Source organism: Scyliorhinus torazame, chromosome 11 (genome assembly GCF_047496885.1).
Source record: "Scyliorhinus torazame isolate Kashiwa2021f chromosome 11, sScyTor2.1, whole genome shotgun sequence".
Taxonomy (NCBI): Eukaryota; Metazoa; Chordata; class Chondrichthyes; order Carcharhiniformes; family Scyliorhinidae; genus Scyliorhinus; species Scyliorhinus torazame.
The window spans coordinates 186,719,899-186,740,894 of NC_092717.1; the positions used below are offsets into that span (position 1 = coordinate 186,719,899).

Consider the following 20,996-nt stretch of genomic DNA (forward strand, 5'->3'; position numbering starts at 1 on the left):
ACCTTCAGTCCATCTCAAGCAGGACTCAGGCCTTACCGCCACTTGCCATTTTAACTAATCATCCTGTTCTCATATCCACATGTCCATCCTTGGCCTGCTGTAATGTTCCAGTGAAGCCCAATGCAAACTGAAGGAACAGCACCCCATCTTCCGGTTAGACACGCGACCTTCCGGTCTTAACACTGAGTCCAACAATTTCAGACTGTGGACTCTCTCCTCCACCTTCACCCCATTTTTATTTTTATCATTTATTTTTGTTTCCTCCGGGTGCTCCGGTTTCCTCCCACAGTCTAAAACCTGGGTGCAGATTAAATGGCTTGGCCATGATAAATTGCCCTTAGTGACCAAAAAAAAAGAGTTAGGAGGGGTTATTGGGTTATGGGGATAGGATGGAAGTGAGGGCTTAAGTGGCTCGGTGCAGACTCAATGGGTTGAATGGCCTCCTTCTGCACTGTATGTATCCACAGGGATGGAGTTTAAGACTAGGGAGGTTATGCTGCAATTGTATAAGGTGTTAGTGAGGCCACACCTGGAGTATTGTGTTCAGTTTTGGTCTCCTTACTTGAGAAAGGACGTACTGGCACTGGAGGGTGTGCAGAGGAGATTCACTAGGTTAATCCCAGAGCTGAAGGGGTTGGATTACGAGGAGAGGTTGAGTAGACTGGGACTGTACTCGTTGGAATTTAGAAGGATGAGAGGGGATCTTATAGAAACATATAAGATTATGAAGGGAATAGATAGGATAGATGCGGGTAGGTTGTTTCCACTGGCGGGTGAAAGCAGAACTAGGGGGCATAGCCTCAAAATAAGGGGAAGTAGATTTAGGACTGAGTTTAGGAGGAACTTCTTCACCCAAAGGGTTGTGAATCTATGGAATTCCTTGCCCAGTGAAGCAGTAGAGGCTCCTTCATTAAATGTTTTTAAGATAAAGATAGATAGTTTTTTGAAGAATAAAGGGATTAAGGGTTATGGTGTTCGGGCCGGAAAGTGGAGCTGAGTCCACAAAAGATCAGCCATGATCTCATTGAATGGTGGAGGAGGCTCGAGGGGCCAGATGGCCTACTCCTGCTCCTAGTTCTTATGTTCTTATGTTCTTATGTTCTATGTATGTTCTATTTAGATATGAGACTTACCTTCCGGTTTTGCTCGATGAACCAGGTTTTGCAGCAGCATAAACGTTTCACACCCTACTGAACTGAGAAATGTTGCAACCTTAATGTCCGCTGGTGTTTGATTCTTTATGAGATATAATTGGAATCTTTCCTCATACAAGTTCCGACACTCACAGTCTTTAGCAAATATATCCATGGCACCCATTTTTTCCAGCATTCAGGATCCTGGCTCTTAGGGTCTATATTTGAACCAAACTTTTCCCCTCTAATTCTTTTGGAAGCATGCAACAAGAGATCCCCTTATCCACAATGCAGCTTAGAATTTTTTTATTCTTTGTTTGACAGTGGTTTGATTTTTTTTTCCCTGAGTAGGGCCCTGTACAGTCAGAACACTTCTGAATCCCCGTTCCCGTAGCCTGTTTAGCCTTGCCACATGCGCGGTCTCTGCAAGCTAGACTCTACCCCTCCAATGGTAAGCAAGCTTTTGAACTGTAGTTCTTCTTTACTAACAGTTGTAGTCAATTTTCTTTTGTGAAACCTTCAGCATTGGTGGCTTGCTTCGCCTGATGTGTGTGTATGAGTCCAGTCCTAAGAACCCTCCTCCACTCTCGATGTCGTCTCCACCGGAATGTCAATTTTTTTTTTGTTCAGCAATTCGGTTTCTTGCCTCGATCCTTATCGGCAGTTTCCTGTTTTGTTATATCTTTGAGTTTGCCGCAAAGAGAAAAATCATGGAGGTGCCCATATGAAGGGGCAGCACAATAGCATTGTGGATAGCACAATTGCTTCACAGCTCCAGGGTCCCAGGTTCGATTCCGACTTGGGTCACTGTCTGTGCGGAGTCTGCACATCCTCCCCGTGTGTGCGTGGGTTTCCTCCGGGTGCTCCGGTTTCCTCCCACAGTCCAAAGATGTGCAGGTTAGGTGTATTGGCCATGATAAATTGCCCTTAGTGTCCAAAATTGCCCAGAGTGTTGGGTGGGGTTACTGGGTTATGGGGATAGGGTGGAGGTGTTGACCTTGGGTAGGGTGCTCTTTCCAAGATCCGGTGCAGACTCAATGGGCCGAATGGCCTCCTTCTGCACCATAAATTCTATGTAAATATTCTGGATTCTTACAAGCATGATGAGAGGTTTTATTAGGGATATTGCTCATACAATCTAAGATGGGAACTGAAGCCTGCGTAAACACATACTGCTGCTATCACTACAAACCCATGCTGACAATTTTCAGCAAGGCTGTACAATTCATTAAATTTCAGCCTCGCAATGACAATAATTTACAAAGACTGAAGTATATGTCAAAGGCTTCAATGACATTCTCATAGAAGGCAGTCTCATTGTTTACCCCTGACTGGCCTGCACTTCATCTGTTATTCTCCCAAAATTGATAACTTGACCATTGCTCTTTTTACTCGCAAGACCTGAGGTATTGCGATACTGGATGAAACGTCTTTGCCAATTATGCTCTGCCTGCTTGGAGCAGGTTGTGGTAAAGGTGACAAAATGTGGTAAATGTGGCAAATAGAACATAGAACATTACAGCGCAGTACAGGCCCTTCGGCCCTCGATGTTGCGCCGACCTGTGAAACCAATCTCAAGCCCATCTACACTATTCCATTATCATCCATATGTTTATCCAATGACCATTTAAATGCCCTTAATGTTGGCGAGTCCACTACTGTTGCAGGCAGGGCATTCCACGCCCTTACTACTCTCTGAGCAAAGAACCTACCTCTGACATCTGTCCTATATCTATCTCCCCTCAATTTAAAGCTATGTCCCCTCGTGCTAGCCATCACCATCCGAGGAAAAAGGCTTTCACTGTCCACCCTATCTAATCCTCTTAACCTTCTTCTCTCTAACAAAAACAGCCTCAAGTCCCTCAGCCTTCCCACATAAGATCTTCCCTCCATACCAGGCAACATCCTGGTAAATCTCCTCTGCACCCTTTCCAATGCTTCCACATCCTGCCTATAAAGCGGCGACCAGAACTGCACGCAATACTCCAAATGCGGCCGCACCAGAATTTTGTACAGCTGCAACATGACCTCATGGCTCCGAAAATCAATCCCTCTACCAATAAAAATGAACACACCGTACGCCTTCTTAACAACCCTTTCAACCTGGGTGGCAACTTTCAGGGATCTATGTACATGGACACTGAGATCTCTCTGTTCATCCACACTACCAAGAATCTTATCATTAGCCCAGTACTCTGTATTCCTGTTACTCCTTCCAAAATGAATCACCTCACATGTTTCTGCATTAAACTCCATTTGCCACTTCTCAGCCCAGCTCTGCAGCTTATTTATGTCCCTCTGTAACCTGCAACATCCTTCCGCACTGTCGACAACTCCACCGACTTTAGTGTCATCCGCAAATTTACTAACCCATCCTTCTGCGCCCTCCTCCAGGTCATTTATAAAAATGACAAACAGCAGTGGCCCCAAAACAGATCCTTGTGGTACACCACTAGTAACTGAACTCCAGGCTGAACATTTCCCATCAACCACCACCCTCTGTCTTCTTACAGCTAACCAATTTCTGATCCAAACCGCTAAATCACCCTCAATCCCATGCCTCCGTATTTTCTGCAATAGCCTACCGTGGGGAACCTTATCAAACGCTTTACTGAAATCCATATACACCACATCAGCTGCTTTACCCTCATACACCTGTTTGGTCATCTTCTCAAAGAACTCAATAAGGTTTGTGAGGCACGGCCTACCCTTCACAAAACTGTGTTGACTATCCCTAATCAAATTATTCCTTTCTGGATGATTATAAATCCTATCTCTTATAATCCTTTCCAAGACTTTGCCCACAATAGAAGTAAGGCTCACTGGTCTATAGTTACCGGGGTTGTCTCTACTCCCCTTCTTGAACAAGGGGACAACATTTGCTATCCTCCAGTCTTCTGGCACTATTCCTGTAGACAATGACGACATAAAGATCAAAGCCAAAGGCTCTGAAATCTCTTCCCTAGCTTCCCAGAGAATCCTAGGATAAATCCCATCCGGCCCAGGGGACTTATCTATTTTCACACTTTCCAGAATTGCTAACACCTCCTCCTTATGGATCTCAATCCCGTCTAGTCTAGTAGCCTGTATCTCAGTATTCTCCTTGACAACATTGTCTTTTTTCTGTGTGAATACGGACAAAAAATATTCATTTAGCACCTCTCCTATTTCCTCAGACTCCACGCACAACTTCCCACTACTGTCCTTGTCTGGCCCTACTCTTACCCTAGTCATTCTTTTATTCCTGACATATCTATAGAAAGCTTTATGGTTATCCTTGATCCTGCCTGCCAAAGACTTCTCATGTCCCCTCCTGGCTCTTCTTAGCTCTCTCTTTAGGTCCTTCCTGGCTAACTTGTAATTCTCAAGCACACTAACTGAACCTTCATGTCTCATCTTTACATAAGCCTCCTTCTTCGTCTTGACAAGTGATTCAACTACTTCAGTAAAACACGTTTCCCTCGCTCGACCACTTCCTCCCTGCCTGACAAGTACATACTTATCAAGGACACTCAGTAGCTGTTCCCTGAACAAGCTCCACATTTCAATTGTGCCCATCCCCTGCAGTTTCCTTCCACATCCTATGCATCCTAAGTCTTGCCTAATCGCATCATAATTGCCTTTCCCCCAGCTATAACTCTTGCCCTGCGGTAACATCGCTAAAGTAAACGTAACCGAATTGTGTTCACTATCACCAAAGTGCTCACGTACCTCCAAATCTAACACCTGGCCTGGTTCATTACCCAGTACCATATCCAATGTGGCTTTGTCTCTTGTTGGCCTATCTACATACTGTGTCAGGAAACCCTCCTGGACACATTGGACAAAAACTGACCCATCTAAAGTACTCAAACTATGGCGTTTCCAGTCAATATTTGGAAAGTTAAAGTCCCCCATAACAACTACCCTGTTGCTTTCGCTCCTATCCAGAATCATCTTTGCAATCCTTTCCTCTACAGCTCTGGAACTGTTCGGAGCCCTATAGAAAACTCCCAACAGGGTGACCTCTCCTTTCCTGTTTCTAACCTCAGCCCATACTACCTCAGTAGATGAGTCCTCATCAAATGTCCTTTCTGCCACCGTAATACTGTCCTTGACTAACAATGCCACGCCTCCCCCTCTTTTACCACCTTCCCTGAGCTTACTGAAACATCTAAACCCCGGAATCTGCAACAACCATTTCTGTCCCTGCTCTATCCATGTCTCCGAAATGGCCACAACATCAAAGTCCCAGGTACCAACCCAAGCTGCAAGTTCGCCCACCTTATTCCGGATGCTCCTGGCGTTGAAGAAGACACACTTCAAACCACCTTCCTGCCTGCCGGTAATTGATTGTGGTCGGGGAAGAGCACTAGCCATTTCTCACACAGATTCGGCATTGTCTTTTCTTGTCCTGTCTTCATTGGACTGTCTTCATTATTTTGTCATCTCTGGTGTGGTTACTAGGTTGGCCTTGAAGTCCTTCACCTGCTGCTCTGCATTGTCGCTGGACTTCACTTGAGACTTTTCTACCGTCTCTCTGGGTGCAGTCACTGCTGCCACCATCTATTATCGTGGTTTTATTCGATTAGCTTCTGACTCTGGGAAAGATATTGCTGGAAACACATTTATTTACATGTATAAATGTTAAGTAGGACCACGCTAGCTGGAGCTACACTCTCAAGCATCTTATCTCAGTGAGTGGCTTCAGTGCAGCATTTTGTTTTACTCATTCACCAGATGTAGACCAGCTTTCATTTTCCCATCCCTGATTGCTGTTGAGAAGGTGGGGGTGTCTTCTTGTACCACTGCCGTTCCTGTGGTGTAGGTGCACCCACAGTCCTGTGAGGGAGAGAGTTCCTGGATTTTGACCCAGTGACAGTGAAGGAACGGCAATATATTTCCAAGTTAGGATGATGAATGACTTGGAGGGGAATCTCCAGGTGGTGGTGGTGTTCCCAGGTATCTGCTGCTCTTGTCCTTCTAGATGGTAGTCGTCATGAGTTTGGCAAGTGCTGCCTAAGGAACCTTGGTGAGTTCCTGCAGTGCATCTTGTAGATGGCACAGACAGCTGCTACCATGTGTCGGTGGTGGAAGGTGTGAATGTTTGTGGAAGGGATGCCATCGTTCCCTATGCACATGCTCAGTAGGTATTATTAGAGTTAGCCCGTTACTCCATAGTACACTTTGCTAACTACTCTATCAATATGTTCTGCCACATTCAAAGATTGATGCACATGCACTTCAATGTCCCTCGGATCCTGTGCACAGTTTTGAACCGTGCCATTAAGTTGGCATTGCCGGTCCCTGTCCCTGCTGCCAAAATGCAAAACTCACTCACACTTATTTGTATTAATTTGATCTGAACCTTCTGACTCAGAGGCAAGAATGCTTCTCACTGAGCTATGGCTGTCACGGTAAATGATGAAACTAAAGATCCGGCTGTAATACCATATGAACTTAGTGCACTGTGACAGGATGTTTAAATGTTGGCAGAAAGTGTAGAATTTGTGCTCAGTTGCAGGCGCAATGCAACATGTGCACCCACATAAATAACAGGGTGCTATAACAAGGGCAGCACGGTAGCATAGTGGATAGCACAATTGCTTCACAGCTCCAGGGTCCCAGGTTCGATTCCGGCTTGGGTCACTGCCTGTGTGGAGTCTGCACATCCTCCCCGTGTGTGCGTGGGTTTCCTCCGGGTGCTCCGGTTTCCTCCCACAGTCCAAAGATGTGCAGGTTAGGTGGATTGGCCATGATAAATTGCCCTTAGTGTCCAAAATTGCCCTTAGTGTTGGGTGGGGCTACTGGGTTAAGGGGATAGGGTGGAGGTGTTGACCTTGGGTAGGGTGCTCTTTCCAAGAGCCAGTGCAGACTCGATGGGCCGAATGGCCTCCTTCTGCACTGTAAATTCTATTCTATTCTATTCTATGATAACCTGTCCTTTCCACCGCTCAGTTGCTAATTGAGCAATAGCCTGGGCATTGCCAACACCCACTGGACGTTCGCCTGCCCAGATGTCAGCTGGGTTTTTCTTCATCTGATGAAACTCAACATCCAGCATCCAACTTGAAAAGCAGTGAGTTGAGGGCCAGAGCTACCTTAGAACCAGACCTGAATATGTGTTGGGAATGCAGGGGCAAGAATTTGGAGCAATCAGTTTTATTTGAGAACGAGCACTTTTTGACATCATTGGAGGAGTGTGAAAGAAGCCACGAAGCTGAGGCAGCGAGACAAGGGCAGCCTATTGAACTCAAGTCATTAAATAATAAAATTGGCTCCGAGCTGTTTGCTTGCTGAAGGAGCTCAACCTTTCAGTGATGTGTAAAGCCTTGCTGTGAAACATTCCAGAGTTTATTATTATTTATTTTTCTAAGAGGCACTGAGTGATCTTTCCTTTTTGCCAGATTCGAGCTTGTGCTAAAGGAGAGTGGGAGGGAGGGGGATGGGCAGGTGGTAAAAACCATGGCTGCCTAATTGGGAGGATGCCTTCTTCCTCCTGCCTGCCAACCTGAGTTATGGCATTGAGTGCAAAAAGGTTTATTTGGTAGAATGCGCAACTTCAGTGGCTTCTGATGGGCACTGATAGCAATAGCAAGTTAACCAGTGCCGGGGACTTTACCAGGTATAAACATGCTTTGGACTCATTATAGTGTAACATTGATTTTAAAATGAACAATATTTAAAGATTAGAATGACTTTAGAAGCTCTGCTATTTGGTTAAGACATCTTGGCTTGAATACCTAATTGCAACATTGTCCCTGATTGCTTTTCAAAGGAGTGTCTCCAAATCATGTGCCCAAACTGATGTGAAGTATTGACGTATTGACGCTTGACATGAAGGAATGTTCATATTGGATCAGTATTCCAGACCAATTAACTGCAATTCCAGCCAGACGTGGGATGGAGCGGCCTAGTAGGAGACATAGAGAACCGTTCTAATCCAGCTCACACATGAGAGGGCACATAATTTTACCAAACTTAGGGAAACAAATCTTTTAGAATTGCTACATACTTCATAGATTTAAAAGACTTGTCTGTGATAGCTGGAACCTATGGGCGATAGCCCAAAGGAATTGTGTGACAGTTGTTTTTAGCAGTGTGGTCAGAGGTTGTGTACTGAATTTTATTGCAAACATACCCAGCCTTGTTTCAAGTTTCTCTGCTGCACAGAAGTACGCTCTGTGTACCAGGCCACCACAGCCTGCTCTCATCCACACATCTAAAATTAGCCTGAAAGAATATGTTAATCCCACATACCACAATATCCTTTTATTTCCTTTTCTGGGTGACAGTGTGTCACTAGTTTAACGTAGCACTGTTTTCAAAAAGCAAATAAACCTCCACAAAACGCACATGGACCGGTCTGACTGAGAGAGCAGGATCACAGAGACCTGGACCTCTGAAGCAGGGCAGCCAAAAATAACTTTCTTGTTTACCAAAATCTTTGTAATTCAAGATTGTTTTTCTTCAAGTTGGGAGAATCCGAAAAATAACATTTGCAGTAAATTTTAAATGGGCAGGACGCTGCTGGGTGAACTGCGGTTGGAGCTTAGTCCCTGTAACATCTGTATCTTCTTTAAATTGTGTCACAATGGTGATTTTCTTTGGCCCTCCCTTCCAGTCTGCTGCATCGTACTAGGATAAGGTTGCACCTGTTTAACTCATAAGCTTCATTCACTTGTTCATGCTTCAATTCTTTTGACATATTATGGCTGAAATTTTCCATCCTCATTCGTGACTGGGATTTTCTGGTGCCGCCAGTGAAGGTGAATGGAATTTTGTTTGCAGGGATCAAATTTTCCGTTCTCGCTCACAACGGGTCATGTCATGGGTGAGGCAGGAGAATCCCACCCTATATGTACACGAATGTCACACCGAGTAACACACAATGAGGTGTGCCCAGTTCACTCAAGTACGTGAATCTTGCATTCTGAAGGTATGGATAGTGATGGTAGAGGTTTCAATATTCTTTCTACCTCATGCTGACCAGGAATCTCCCCCATTTTCTCCACCTGCCATTGTTGTGTATTGGAAGGATTTGCTGGCTGATAGTCAATCTATTTGGCCACGTTATGAATGTACCTTCCTTTGCCATTAAGTCCTGCTACAATCCCAGTTGGTGTTATAACTGGACGGGAAGATCACAGAATGAAACCCTGGCTCAATTTCGACTTTTATTTTAGAAAATGTGGAGGACCAGGGTCACAGGACCACTAATTAGTTTTAACAACAAGAAAAAAAATATTAACCATGCAAACTTTCATTACGATTCAATACTCCTTCACTCGCCCCACTTGGCTTCACAAATATACACCAATTTTAAGGTTAACACAGGATACAAAGTACGTCTTAGGCTATAGTGGTTTCAGTAACATACAGTCCCTTTAAACACAGAGTGACTGTGGTCAGATACACTCTGCTCTGAACCTGACTAAATTTGTGTGAATTTCTCCTCAAAATCCCCCCCAGATAATTTATATGCCGTGAGCTTCCTTGGCTTACGGAGCTCCAGCTTCCACATGAGTGATTTCAAATTTTGCTTTCAAAAAGACATGCTTTCAAATTTTATTTTATCCAATGCTTTTCCACGGCTGCGTCCATCAAGGACTCATTTCCAGGTTTTTACACCTCTCCTTTCAGGATTCCTTAATCCTAAAGAATTTTACACAAACTCTGAAGTCCAGCCACCGATTTTGACAATTATTTAAAATTATGTCTCACAAACTAACCATTTCTCAAAAACCTTAGCACTACTGCAGCTATCCTTCTGGTCTTTACAATCCAATACCTTTTCAACTGTCTGTGCCTTTACTGAACAGTATTCTCTTCTGGTTCCCAGTTCCCTTAGTTCCATTTACTCCAGATTTCTTGGAAACTTTTCTACATTTCTCTAGTTAAATTAACTAGAGGCTCTTTAGATCTCAGCACTTGTTTTCTTCACATATAACTTCATGGTATGGATTTTTTTCTAGCAAAGCTGAGAGAGATATTCCATCTCTAGACTTCTAAACCAACAGATTCTAGTAGAGCTGTGAGATCTGCCTCCTCTCTCACTGCCTTTCTCCAACTGCTAATGAATTCAGCTAAAAGTACACTCATTAAGCCATCGTATCTCAAAGGTGCCCCGGGTTGCTAAGCAACAGCTCTTTCCTTCTGCCAGATGTTATGTACTTTTCACACCATCACCTGGCTAAGCACAATAGAAGCAGAGTTGGAACTTAGCTAACCCCACACATACAAATACCTTTTTCCAGCATGAACTTATGTCTAGGTTTACCCTTCATTACACCGAAACACTAAATTAAACCCACTTAAAACTATGCCTTATATCTAATATCTACCTATACAAGCATAAATCTCTTAAAACTACTTTGTTTTCCTGACAGTCCTGTGGTGAGACTTGAACCTGAAGTTTTTGGCTCAGAGGCAGGGGCATTAGCTATTGACAAAAGACCTCTACATACAGGGTGACAAGAGAAAGAGAAACAAGGATAATAATAAATGAATGAACTGTAAAATGCAAAAACAGTAGACAAGATAATCAAGGGTGAGAGGCAAATAGGGTCACAGTACAGAAAAAAGTTAGTATAATTAAAAGTGCAAAAAGGCAAGCCTAAAGGCTTTTATGTTAATGTCCAAAGCATTTGGAATAAAATTGATGAACCAACGTGTAAATCAACGGAAATGGATATGATCTCATAGCCATTATGGAGACATGGTTACAGGGAGATCAAAACTGGGAACTTAACATTCAGGAATTTAAAAAAATAAAACATTTTAGAGTACCCAATTATTTTTTTTCCCAATTAAGGGGCAATTTAACGTGGCCAATCCACCTAACCTGCACATCTTTGGGTTGTGGGGGTGAAACCCACACAAACACGGAGAGAATGTGCAAACTCCACACGGACAGTGACCCAGGACCAGGATTCGAACCCGGGTCCTCAGCGCCACAGTCCCAGTGCTATTCACTGTTCCACATGCCACCCTACATTCAGGGATATTTGATGTTTTCGAAGGTCAGGAGGAAAGAAAAAGGTGATGGGACAACACTGTTAATCAGAGATGAGTTAAGGACAGCTGCGAGAGGCGCTCTAGATTCGGATAATGTTGAGTCCAATTGGGTGGAGGTAAAAAAACTGCAAGGGAAAGAAGAAATTGGCAGGAGAAGTGTGCAGACCCCCAAACTGTAGCCATACTTAGGAAAGTGTATAAATCAACAAATATTAGGAGGATGTAAAAAGAATAGAGTGATAATTATGGTGACTTTAATCTTCATGTTGATTGGGTTCATGAAGTTGGTAAGAGTAGCTAAGACAACAAATTCATAGAGTGCATTAGGGATAGTTTCCTGGAACAATATGGCATGAATCCAACCAGGCAGCAGTCTATCTTGGATCTGGCAATGGATAATAATGCAGCTTTAATAAATGATCTCAGAGCAAAAGATCCCCTAGGAAGTGGTGATCATAACATGATAGAATTTAATATTCAGTTTGAGGGTGAGAAATGTGGGTTGGAAACAACTGTGTTTAACTTAAATAAAGGGAATTATAATGAAAAATTATATTCTTCCTCCTCCCCTTTTCTGCAACATACCCGCCCATGGTGCCTCGGCAATGTCCACCTGCATCGTGGACATGTCCCTCAGCGACTGAGACATGATGTTAAGGTCCTCAGCCATGGTCATCACAGACTAAGCCATGCCTTGGACACCACCACTCAAGACACTGACCTCATGCAGCACGCTTTCCCCTGCAGTTGCCATTCTAGCAGTGTTGGCCTCGGTGCCACGCATTGTCGATATCATCTCCTGTAGGCTTTGGGACTTTGCCAATAGACTAAGCACGCAATGGAATGTCACTGACATCCCATCCTTAACCTCACGACTGTGTCCTAGCATCTGTATCAGCTCTGGGAAAACCTTGTCCCAGAGGCTCAGCATCTGACTGGCTGACTGGGACTCAGCATGAGGGAACCATTCTCTGTTCTTTCACTTGGTGAAATTCTTCGGTACCGCTGCAGGGAATGGAGATTTCGCTGAGTGCCAGATTTTTTCGTTCTTGCTGACAGCGGTAGTGAAGTGGACTCGCAGCAGAGAATCCTGGCCTTGATCTCCCAAATGGAAAATTCAGCCAGTATGTTTTACACTGTTCATCTTGAGTATCGATGAAGAAAGACGTATGTCAACGCTTTTTATCTTGCAATCATCAGGACATGTGCAAGAATACCAAATGTAAAGGGAACAACAATTTATACTTCATGAGAAGAGAGTGCTGATTAGTTAGCAAGTCGACTCTGATTGGCTGAGGCATTGCCTCAGAGAATACACCAGTTAACTGATGACTGACAGTTAACTGCCAGGTTTTGTTTAAATTCAAGCCAGGCAAGTTGACTCTGATTGTTCAAGGCATTGCCCTGGTGAATGAACCAGAAAATGGCTGTCTCTTATTTTGTTCAATTGAAGTAGGTGTAATGAGTGTACATATTCTTTTTGCCTGCAAAGGACAAGGGGCGCGATTCTCCGATCCCACACCGGGTCAGAGAATCGCCGGGGGCTGGTGTGAATCCGGCCCCCGCCGTGTCCCGAATTCTCAACCACCAGAGATTCGGTGGGGGCGGGAAACGTGCCGCGCCAGTCGGTGGGGGCGGGAATCGCACCGCGCCGGTCGGCGGGCCCACCCCCGGCGATTCTCCGGCCCGCGATGGGCCGAAGTCCCGTCGCTGTCGACCCTCTCCCGCCGGCGTGGAATAAACCACCTTTTGAACGGCGGGACAAGGCGGCGCGGGCAGGCTCCGGGGTCTTGGGGGGGCACGGGGCGACCTGGCCCCAGGGGGTGCCCCCACGGTGGCCTGGCCCGCGATTGGGGCCCACCGATCCGCGGGCGGGCCTGTGCCTTGGTGGCACTCTTTCCCTTCTGCTTTCACCATGGTCTTCACCTGCACATGCGCGGGGAACAGTCGCTGACGCTCCCGCACATGCGTCGCTTGGCGAAGACCTTTCGGCGCCGGCTGGCATGGTGCCAAATGCCTTTACAGCCAGCCGGCGCAGCAGAAACCACTCCGGCGCAGGCCTAGCCCCTCTAGGTGAGGGCTTGGCCCCCAAAGGTGCGGAGGTCTCCGCACCTTTGGGGCGGCCCGACGCCGGAGTGGTTCCCGCCACTCCATTACGCCGGATCCCCCCGCCCCGCCGGGTAGGGGAGAATCGCGCCTAAGGTCTTGTGTATTAATATATGCAGCTTCTAGCATGCAAAATGTGCCACACTGCGAGCCCGACTGATAATCTAAAATTGGTCGTCAGAATAATTCTTACCACATGCGAGATTGTTTAGCAATGTTGTCCAATCTAATGTTGCACATTACATTTTGAGTTTTGCAAGCTAAATTTTACAAACGCTTATGAACAAGAATGAGATTCGCTTTCAGGCACAATTTCCTCTGGGAACCCATAAGGAGCAAACAAACGATACAAAATAATTTTAAAATTATTTTTAAAAATAGTTTTGCTATTTGTTGTTCAATTCATTGGCAACCCCTCACAATGAATAGCTTTGTCCTTCAAATACTGCAAAATCAATTTTCAGCCTCTGCACAATCTAGCCGGCCATTTCCACGGTTACAAAGGAACTGACGCTGGCTTCTTTTCTGTAGCTTGACATATTCTACACTGTCTCACTGTGTCTGCTAAGTCCCTGTCTAAACCTGGCCATCAAAGATGGGCAGGATACTCCATTGGCCGATGGCTGAATCGGGAAAGGCGATTAGGTGGAGAATCAGTTCAGATGCCAAAATTGTGGCTGGCGCCGATTTCACACTAAATCGCAATTGCCTGTCGCCTCGACAGCGGGTAAATGCATTCCAGAATGCACGTACAATAAACACCATTGGTACTTCACCTGTATGTAGTGAGGATTGAAGAATGATCCTTAGAGCATCCACTTTCCCCCCCCCTGGCTTCCTTCAACAGCCTGGGATACAATCCAACTGGCCCTGATGAGTTATCCACCTTCAAGGTTGCAAATCCCCCCAGTACTTCTTCTCTCCCAATGCTATTGTATCTAATATTTCACCCTCTTTCCCTTTAACTAGAATACCTGAATCATCCCTCTCCTGAGGGAAGACGTCCAAAATCACAAAATGTCCATGATGCTGACTTCATCATCATCATTGACTAGTTTGCCAATTACTTCATTATTTCACAATTGCACAATGCATCAAGAGCATCTGTTGTACACACTCTTAAGTACTATTTTCAGTTTATTTGACAACTAGGAACAACATTCAATTATAACAATCCCACAGACTCTGTGAACAATTAAAGAAACCTCCAGACAGAGATGCCATTACAATATCCGTAGTGGGTCGGATCGTGAACAATGATGAGTCAGACTACATGAAGGAGATAGAGAGCTTAGTGGCAGGGTGTAACGACAACAATCTCTCCCTCAACGTCAGCAAAAATACAGAGCTGGTCATTGACTTCAGGAAGCAAAGTATCATACACACCCCTGTCTACATCAAGGTGACGAGGTGGAGATGGTTGACAGCTTCAAATTCCTAGGTGTGCACATCACCTGCAATCTGTCCTGGTCCACCCACATTATGACCAAGAAAGCACAACAGCGCCTATACTTCCTCAGGAAACTAAGGAAATTCGGCATGTCCACATTGACTCTTACCAACTTTTACAGATGCACCATGGAAAGCATCCTATCTCAGCCTGGTATGGCAATTGCCTGGCCCAAGGCCGTAAGAAACTACAGAGTCGTGAACACAGCCCAGTTCATCACGTGAAACTGCCTCTCATCCATAGACTCTGTCTACACCGCCCACTGCTGTGGGAAAGCGGGCAGCATAATCAAAGATGTTTCCCACCGGGTTACTCTTTCTTCCAACTTCTTCCATTGGGCAGGGGATACAAAAACCTGAGAACACACACTAACAGGTTCAAAAACTAGCTTCCCCGTTGTTACCAGACTCCTGAATGATCCACTTATAGGCTGAACTGATCTCTTCACACATCTTCCCTACTGAGTAGTACTACACTCCATATGCTTCACCCGCTGCCTGTGCCTATGTATTTATATTGTGTAATAACGTATGTCCTATGTTTTTCCACGAATGGAACAGGCTTACCCGAACAGGCGCCGGAATGTGCCGACTAGGGGCTTTTCACAGTAACTTCATACTTGTGACAATAAAAGATTCTTATTATTATCTGTCTGGACTGTACGCAGAACAATACTTTTCACTGTACCTCGGTGCATGTGACAATAAATCAAATCCAAATGCAAATCCAAATCTGAATGTACAGCATATCGGGCGTCATTCTCCGACCCCCCGCCGGGTTGGAGAATCGCCGGGGGCTGCCGTGAATCCCGCCCCCGCCGGTTGCCGAAGTCTCCGGTACCGGATATTCGGCGGGGGCGGGGGCGGGAATCGGGCCGCGCCGGTTGGCGGGCCCCCCCGCTGGATTCTCCGGCCCGGATGGGCCGAAGTCCCGCCGATAAATTGCCTTTCCCGCCAGCGTGGATTAAACCACCTTTTGAACGGCGGGACAAGGCGGCGTGGGCGGGCTCTGGGGTCCTGGGGGGTGCCCCCACGGTGGCCTGGCCCGCGATCGGGGCTCACCGATCCGCGGGCGGGCCTGTGCCGTGGGGGCACTCTTTCCCTTCCGCCTTTGCCACGGTCTCCACCAAGGCGGAGGCGGAAGAGACTCCCTCCACTGCGCATGCGCGGGAAACTGTCAGCGGCCGCTGACGCTCCCGCGCATGCGCCGCCCCGATATGTCATTTCCGCGCCAGCTGGCGGGGCAACAAAGGCCGTTTCCGCCAGCTTGCGGGGCAGAAATCCCTCCGGCGTCGGCCTAGCCCCTCGATGTTGGGGCTCGGCCCCCAAAGATGCGGAGCATTCCGCACCCTTGGGGCGGCGCAATGCCCGTCTGATTGGCGCCGTTTTGGCCAGTCGGCGGACATCGGTCCGTTTGGGGAGAATTTCGCCCATTATCTTTATGATTTAGACTTATAAGTTCACCAGTTCTATGCAGTTATGTAATGGTAACTTAAAATGGACATGTATTGTAAAGAGGTATACTCCTTTGGAAGGGGGAGAAGCACCTTTAAAAATAAAGGGGAATATTGTAATATGCCTTCAAGGGAGAGCAGCATTCGATCACTCGAAGGGAAATCTGTGATGTGATCCAGTCTTAATTTCACTTTCGTTTTGAGCAGAGCACATACACATAGCTCTGTTGTCTTCAAGCTTTATACCTATGCATAGCTGTTCTTAAGTGCCGAGTCTTAGTCAATGAACCCACAACGTGTTTACCCAATTCCTTACAGGTGGCATGGTGGCACAGAGGTTAGCACTGCCAGGGAACTGGGTTCAATTAGGGCCTTGGGTGTATGTCTGTGTGGAATTTGCACTTTCTCCCCGTTTCTGCATGGGTTTCCATTGGGTGCTCCGGTTTCCTCCCACAGCCCAAAGATGAACAGCTCAGGTGGATTGGCCATGCTAAATTGTACCTTAGTGTCCAAAGGTGTACACGTAAGGTGGGGTTACAGGGATAAGGCGGGGGAATGGGCCTTGTTAGAGTGCTCTTTCAGAGGGTCGGTTCAGACTCAATGGGCTGAATGGCCTCCTTCTGCACTGTAGGAATTATATAATTCTATGATTGATGCCTTGTATCTTGTACAATAAATAAGCCCAATATCAGAGTAACCACATCTTATACTTTCTTCTACAGAAGGGTACTGTGCGACCCAATGGGATGGCATTCTTTGCTGGCCAGAAGAAGCACCAGGGAAGTTGGTGCCAATGCAGTGCCCAGATTATGTATACGATTTTAACCATCAAGGTGAGAGTATAGTCAATCGTTACCATTTCACACTGATTAAAGGCACAGCATTTTAGAACACAAAATTTCAAGCTAGAGCCCTGAGGTTGTGTCACAGTTCAGGAGTTTTTGCCCATTTTTCCACTGAAAGGATATGAACAAGGTAAATAATTATTTTAATTATTGAGTTTGAAAAGTGTAGTGTATTCTTGCAAGTTAAAAAAAGAGATGGTAGATTGTTAAGTTGCCAATGAGCAAAATGGTGGAAGCCATTTCCTCTTTGATTGTAAATAATTCACATTCTGGTAGCTTCTTTCCATGTCTGATTAGCTGCTGTGTTGGAAGGATTTTGATCTCTTCCTGACAGCTCTCTTCAAGAGCAGCTCACTTAGTACTGCTCTCCTGCCTGTTCCATGAAGTTGTGCAATTTTCTCTGTTGAGTTAATTGTTCATTTCCCTTTTGAAAGCCATGACTGAATCTACTTTGATCACAAACTCAGTCAGTGCACTCCACATCTTAAATGCTGGCTGTGTAAACCAAAATGCTCAATTCAACAGTAAAATTTATAAGTGTAATTTTGGGCGCGTTTGATGGGGTGTTTCCCAATGGCCATGTTGGTAAGATTGTGGCCCATATTCAACGGCACTTAGTGCCGAAAATGAGCTCCCACAAGCTTCTTGCCATCATTGGCTGTCTTGACATCCGATTCGCCAAACTCATGCCATAGCTTCTTACTGCTAGAATCCACCTTTTTTCTTGATTGGAACATGTTGGCCCTGTACTGTCCCTGGGCGGGATTCTCTGTCGGCTGACGTCAGAATCGGGAAACGTGATTGGGCAGAGAATCAGTTCCGACGTCGAAATCACAGCGAGTGGCAATTTCATGGCAAATCATAATTCTCCGTCGCCTCAACAGTGGCGTTGATACATTTCAGATCGCACGTACAGTAAACGCCTTTGGCATATCATTAGCGGGCCCAACCCGGTACATTCCGCTGAAATGTCCACTGTGAACTTAGGGCTGAACGGGTTGCATGGGTGTCCTCCCAGACCACCACTAGATGTCCTCTGGCCCCAGCCGACTCATCGGCTGAATGGGCAAGTTCCATTGCCACCAGAGCCATCGTGCTGGCTGGGATGGTGCGTATGGGGAGTGAAGTGTGTCTTTGCGGCTGCAGCTTGTCGGCCTCCTGAGTGTCAATTGGAAATCTGGCAAATCCGACACCATTTCTCATTGGAATTGATTGCATTCGGCGTGGCACCGGTGCCAGCCCCTTAACAGTCGCTGAATTGGTCCAGTTTTGTTGTCGTGGAAGTCCACGAATTCTGCCCAGCGTCAACAGTTAGTGTCAGGAATGGAGAATCCCGCCGCCTATTTCCTTCTTGATTACATCCCACAGTTCAGTCGCAGATTTACAGTTCTGTCGCAGATTTACAGTTCTGACGTAGATTTACAGTTCTGTCGCAGATTTACAGTTCTGTCGCAGATTTACAGTTCTGACGTAGATTTACAGTTCTGTCGCAGATTTACAGTTCTGACGCAGATTTACAGTTCTGTCGCAGATTTACAGTTCAGTCGCAGATTTACAGTTCTGTCGCAGATTTACAGTTCTGACGTAGATTTACAGTTCTGTCGCAGATTTACAGTTCTGACGTAGATTTACAGTTCTGTCGCAGATTTACAGTTCTGACGCAGATTTACAGTTCTGTCGCAGATTTACAGTTCTGACGCAGATTTACAGTTCTGACGTAGATTTACAGTTCAGTCGCAGATTTACAGTTCTGTCGCAGATTTACAGTTCTGTCGCAGATTTACAATTCTGACGTAGATTTACAGTTCAGTCGCAGATTTACAGTTCTGTCGCAGATTTACAGTTCTGTCGTAGATTTACAGTTCTGTCGCAGATTTACAGTTCTGACGTAGATTTACAGTTCTGTCGCAGATTTACAGTTCTGTCGCAGATTTACAGTTCCGACGTAGATTTACAGTTCAGTCGCAGATTTACAGTTCTGTCGCAGATTTACAGTTCTGTCGCAGATTTACAGTTCTGACGTAGATTTACAGTTCAGTCGCAGATTTACAGTTCTGACGCAGATTTACAGTTCTGACGTAGATTTACAGTTCTGACGTAGATTTACAGTTCAGTCGCAGATTTACAGTTCTGACGTAGATTTACAGTTCAGTCGCAGATTTACAGTTCAGTCGCAGATTTACAGTTCTGACGTAGATTTACAATTCTGACGTAGATTTACAGTTCTGACGTAGATTTACAATTCTGTCGCAGATTTACAGTTCTGACGTAGATTTACAATTCTGACGTAGATTTACAGTTCTGACGTAGATTTACAGTTCTGAGGCAGATTTACAGTTCTGACGCAGATTTACAGTTCTGTCGCAGATTTACAGTTCTGACGTAGATTTACAGTTCTGACGTAGATTTACAGTTCTGTCGCAGATTTACAGTTCTGTCGCAGATTTACAGTTCTGACGTAGATTTACAGTTCAGTCGCAGATTTACAGTTCTGACGCAGATTTACAATTCTGACGCAGATTTACAGTTCTGTCGCAGATTTACAGTTCTGACGTAGATTTACAGTTCTGTCGCAGATTTACAGTTCTGTCGCAGATTTACAGTTCAGTCGCAGATTTACAGTTCTGTCGCAGATTTACAGTTCTGACGTAGATTTACAGTTCAGTCGCAGATTTACAGTTCTGTCGCAGATTTACAGTTCAGTCGCAGATTTACAGTTCTGTCGCAGATTTACAGTTCTGACGCAGATTTACAGTTCTGACGTAGATTTACAGTTCTGACGTAGATTTACAGTTCAGTCGCAGATTTACAGTTCTGTCGCAGATTTACAGTTCTGACGCAGATTTACAGTTCAGTCGCAGATTTACAGTTCAGTCGCAGATTTACAGTTCTGTCGCAGATTTACAGTTCTGTCGCAGATTTACAGTTCAGTCGCAGATTTACAGTTCTGTCGCAGATTTACAGTTCTGACGTAGATTTACAGTTCAGTCGCAGATTTACAGTTCTGTCGCAGATTTACAGTTCTGACGCAGATTTACAGTTCTGACGTAGATTTACAGTTCTGACGCAGATTTACAGTTCTGTCGCAGATTTACAGTTCTGACGCAGATTTACAGTTCTGACGCAGATTTACAGTTCAGTCGCAGAGATACAGTTCTGTCGCAGATTTACAGTTCTGTCGCAGATTTACAGTTCAGTCGCAGATTTACAGTTCTGATGTAGATTTACAGTTCAGTCGCAGATTTACAGTTCAGTCGCAGATTTACAGTTCTGACGCAGATTTACAGTTCTGACGTAGATTTACAGTTCAGTCGCAGATTTACAGTTCAGTCGCAGATTTACAGTTCTGATGTAGATTTACAGTTCAGTCGCAGATTTACAGTTCAGTCGCAGATTTACAGTTCTGACGTAGATTTACAGTTCTGACGTAGATTTACAGTTCAGTCGCAGATTTACAGTTCTGTCGCAGATTTACAGTTCTGACGTAGATTTACAGTTCAGTCGCAGATTTACAGTTCTGTCGCAGATTTACAGTTCTGTCGCAGATTTACAGTTCTGTCGCAGATTTACAGTTCTGACGCAGATTTACAGTTCTGACGTAGATTTACAGTTCAGTCGCAGATTTACAGTTCTGTCGCAGATTTACAGTTCTGACGCAGATTTACAGTTCTGACGTAGATTTACAGTTCTGACGCAGATTTACAGTTCAGTCGCAGATTTACAGTTCTGTCGCAGATTTACAGTTCTGACGCAGATTTACAGTTCTGACGTAGATTTACAGTTCTGACGCAGATTTACAGTTCTGTCGCAGATTTACAGTTCTGACGCAGATTTACAGTTCTGACGTAGATTTACAGTTCTGACGCAGATTTACAGTTCAGTCGCAGATTTACAGTTCTGATGTACATTTACAGTTCAGTCGCAGATTTACAGTTCAGTCGCAGATTTACAGTTCTGTCGCAGATTTACAGTTCTGACGTAGATTTACAGTTCTGTCGCAGATTTACAGTTCT

General features: G+C 45.2%; 1 protein-coding gene across 2 annotated transcripts in view; it reads left to right on the forward strand.

Moving 5' to 3' along the window:
* LOC140385719 (parathyroid hormone/parathyroid hormone-related peptide receptor-like) overlaps window positions 1–20,996 on the forward strand; it is a 224,090-nt gene that overhangs the window by 132,946 nt on the left and 70,148 nt on the right. For both annotated transcript variants that reach the window (XM_072468171.1, XM_072468172.1), the window contains exon 3: window positions 16,861–16,971. In XM_072468171.1, coding sequence (XP_072324272.1) covers window positions 16,861–16,971 — 111 coding nt within the window. The remainder of the gene's footprint in view (window positions 1–16,860; window positions 16,972–20,996) is intronic.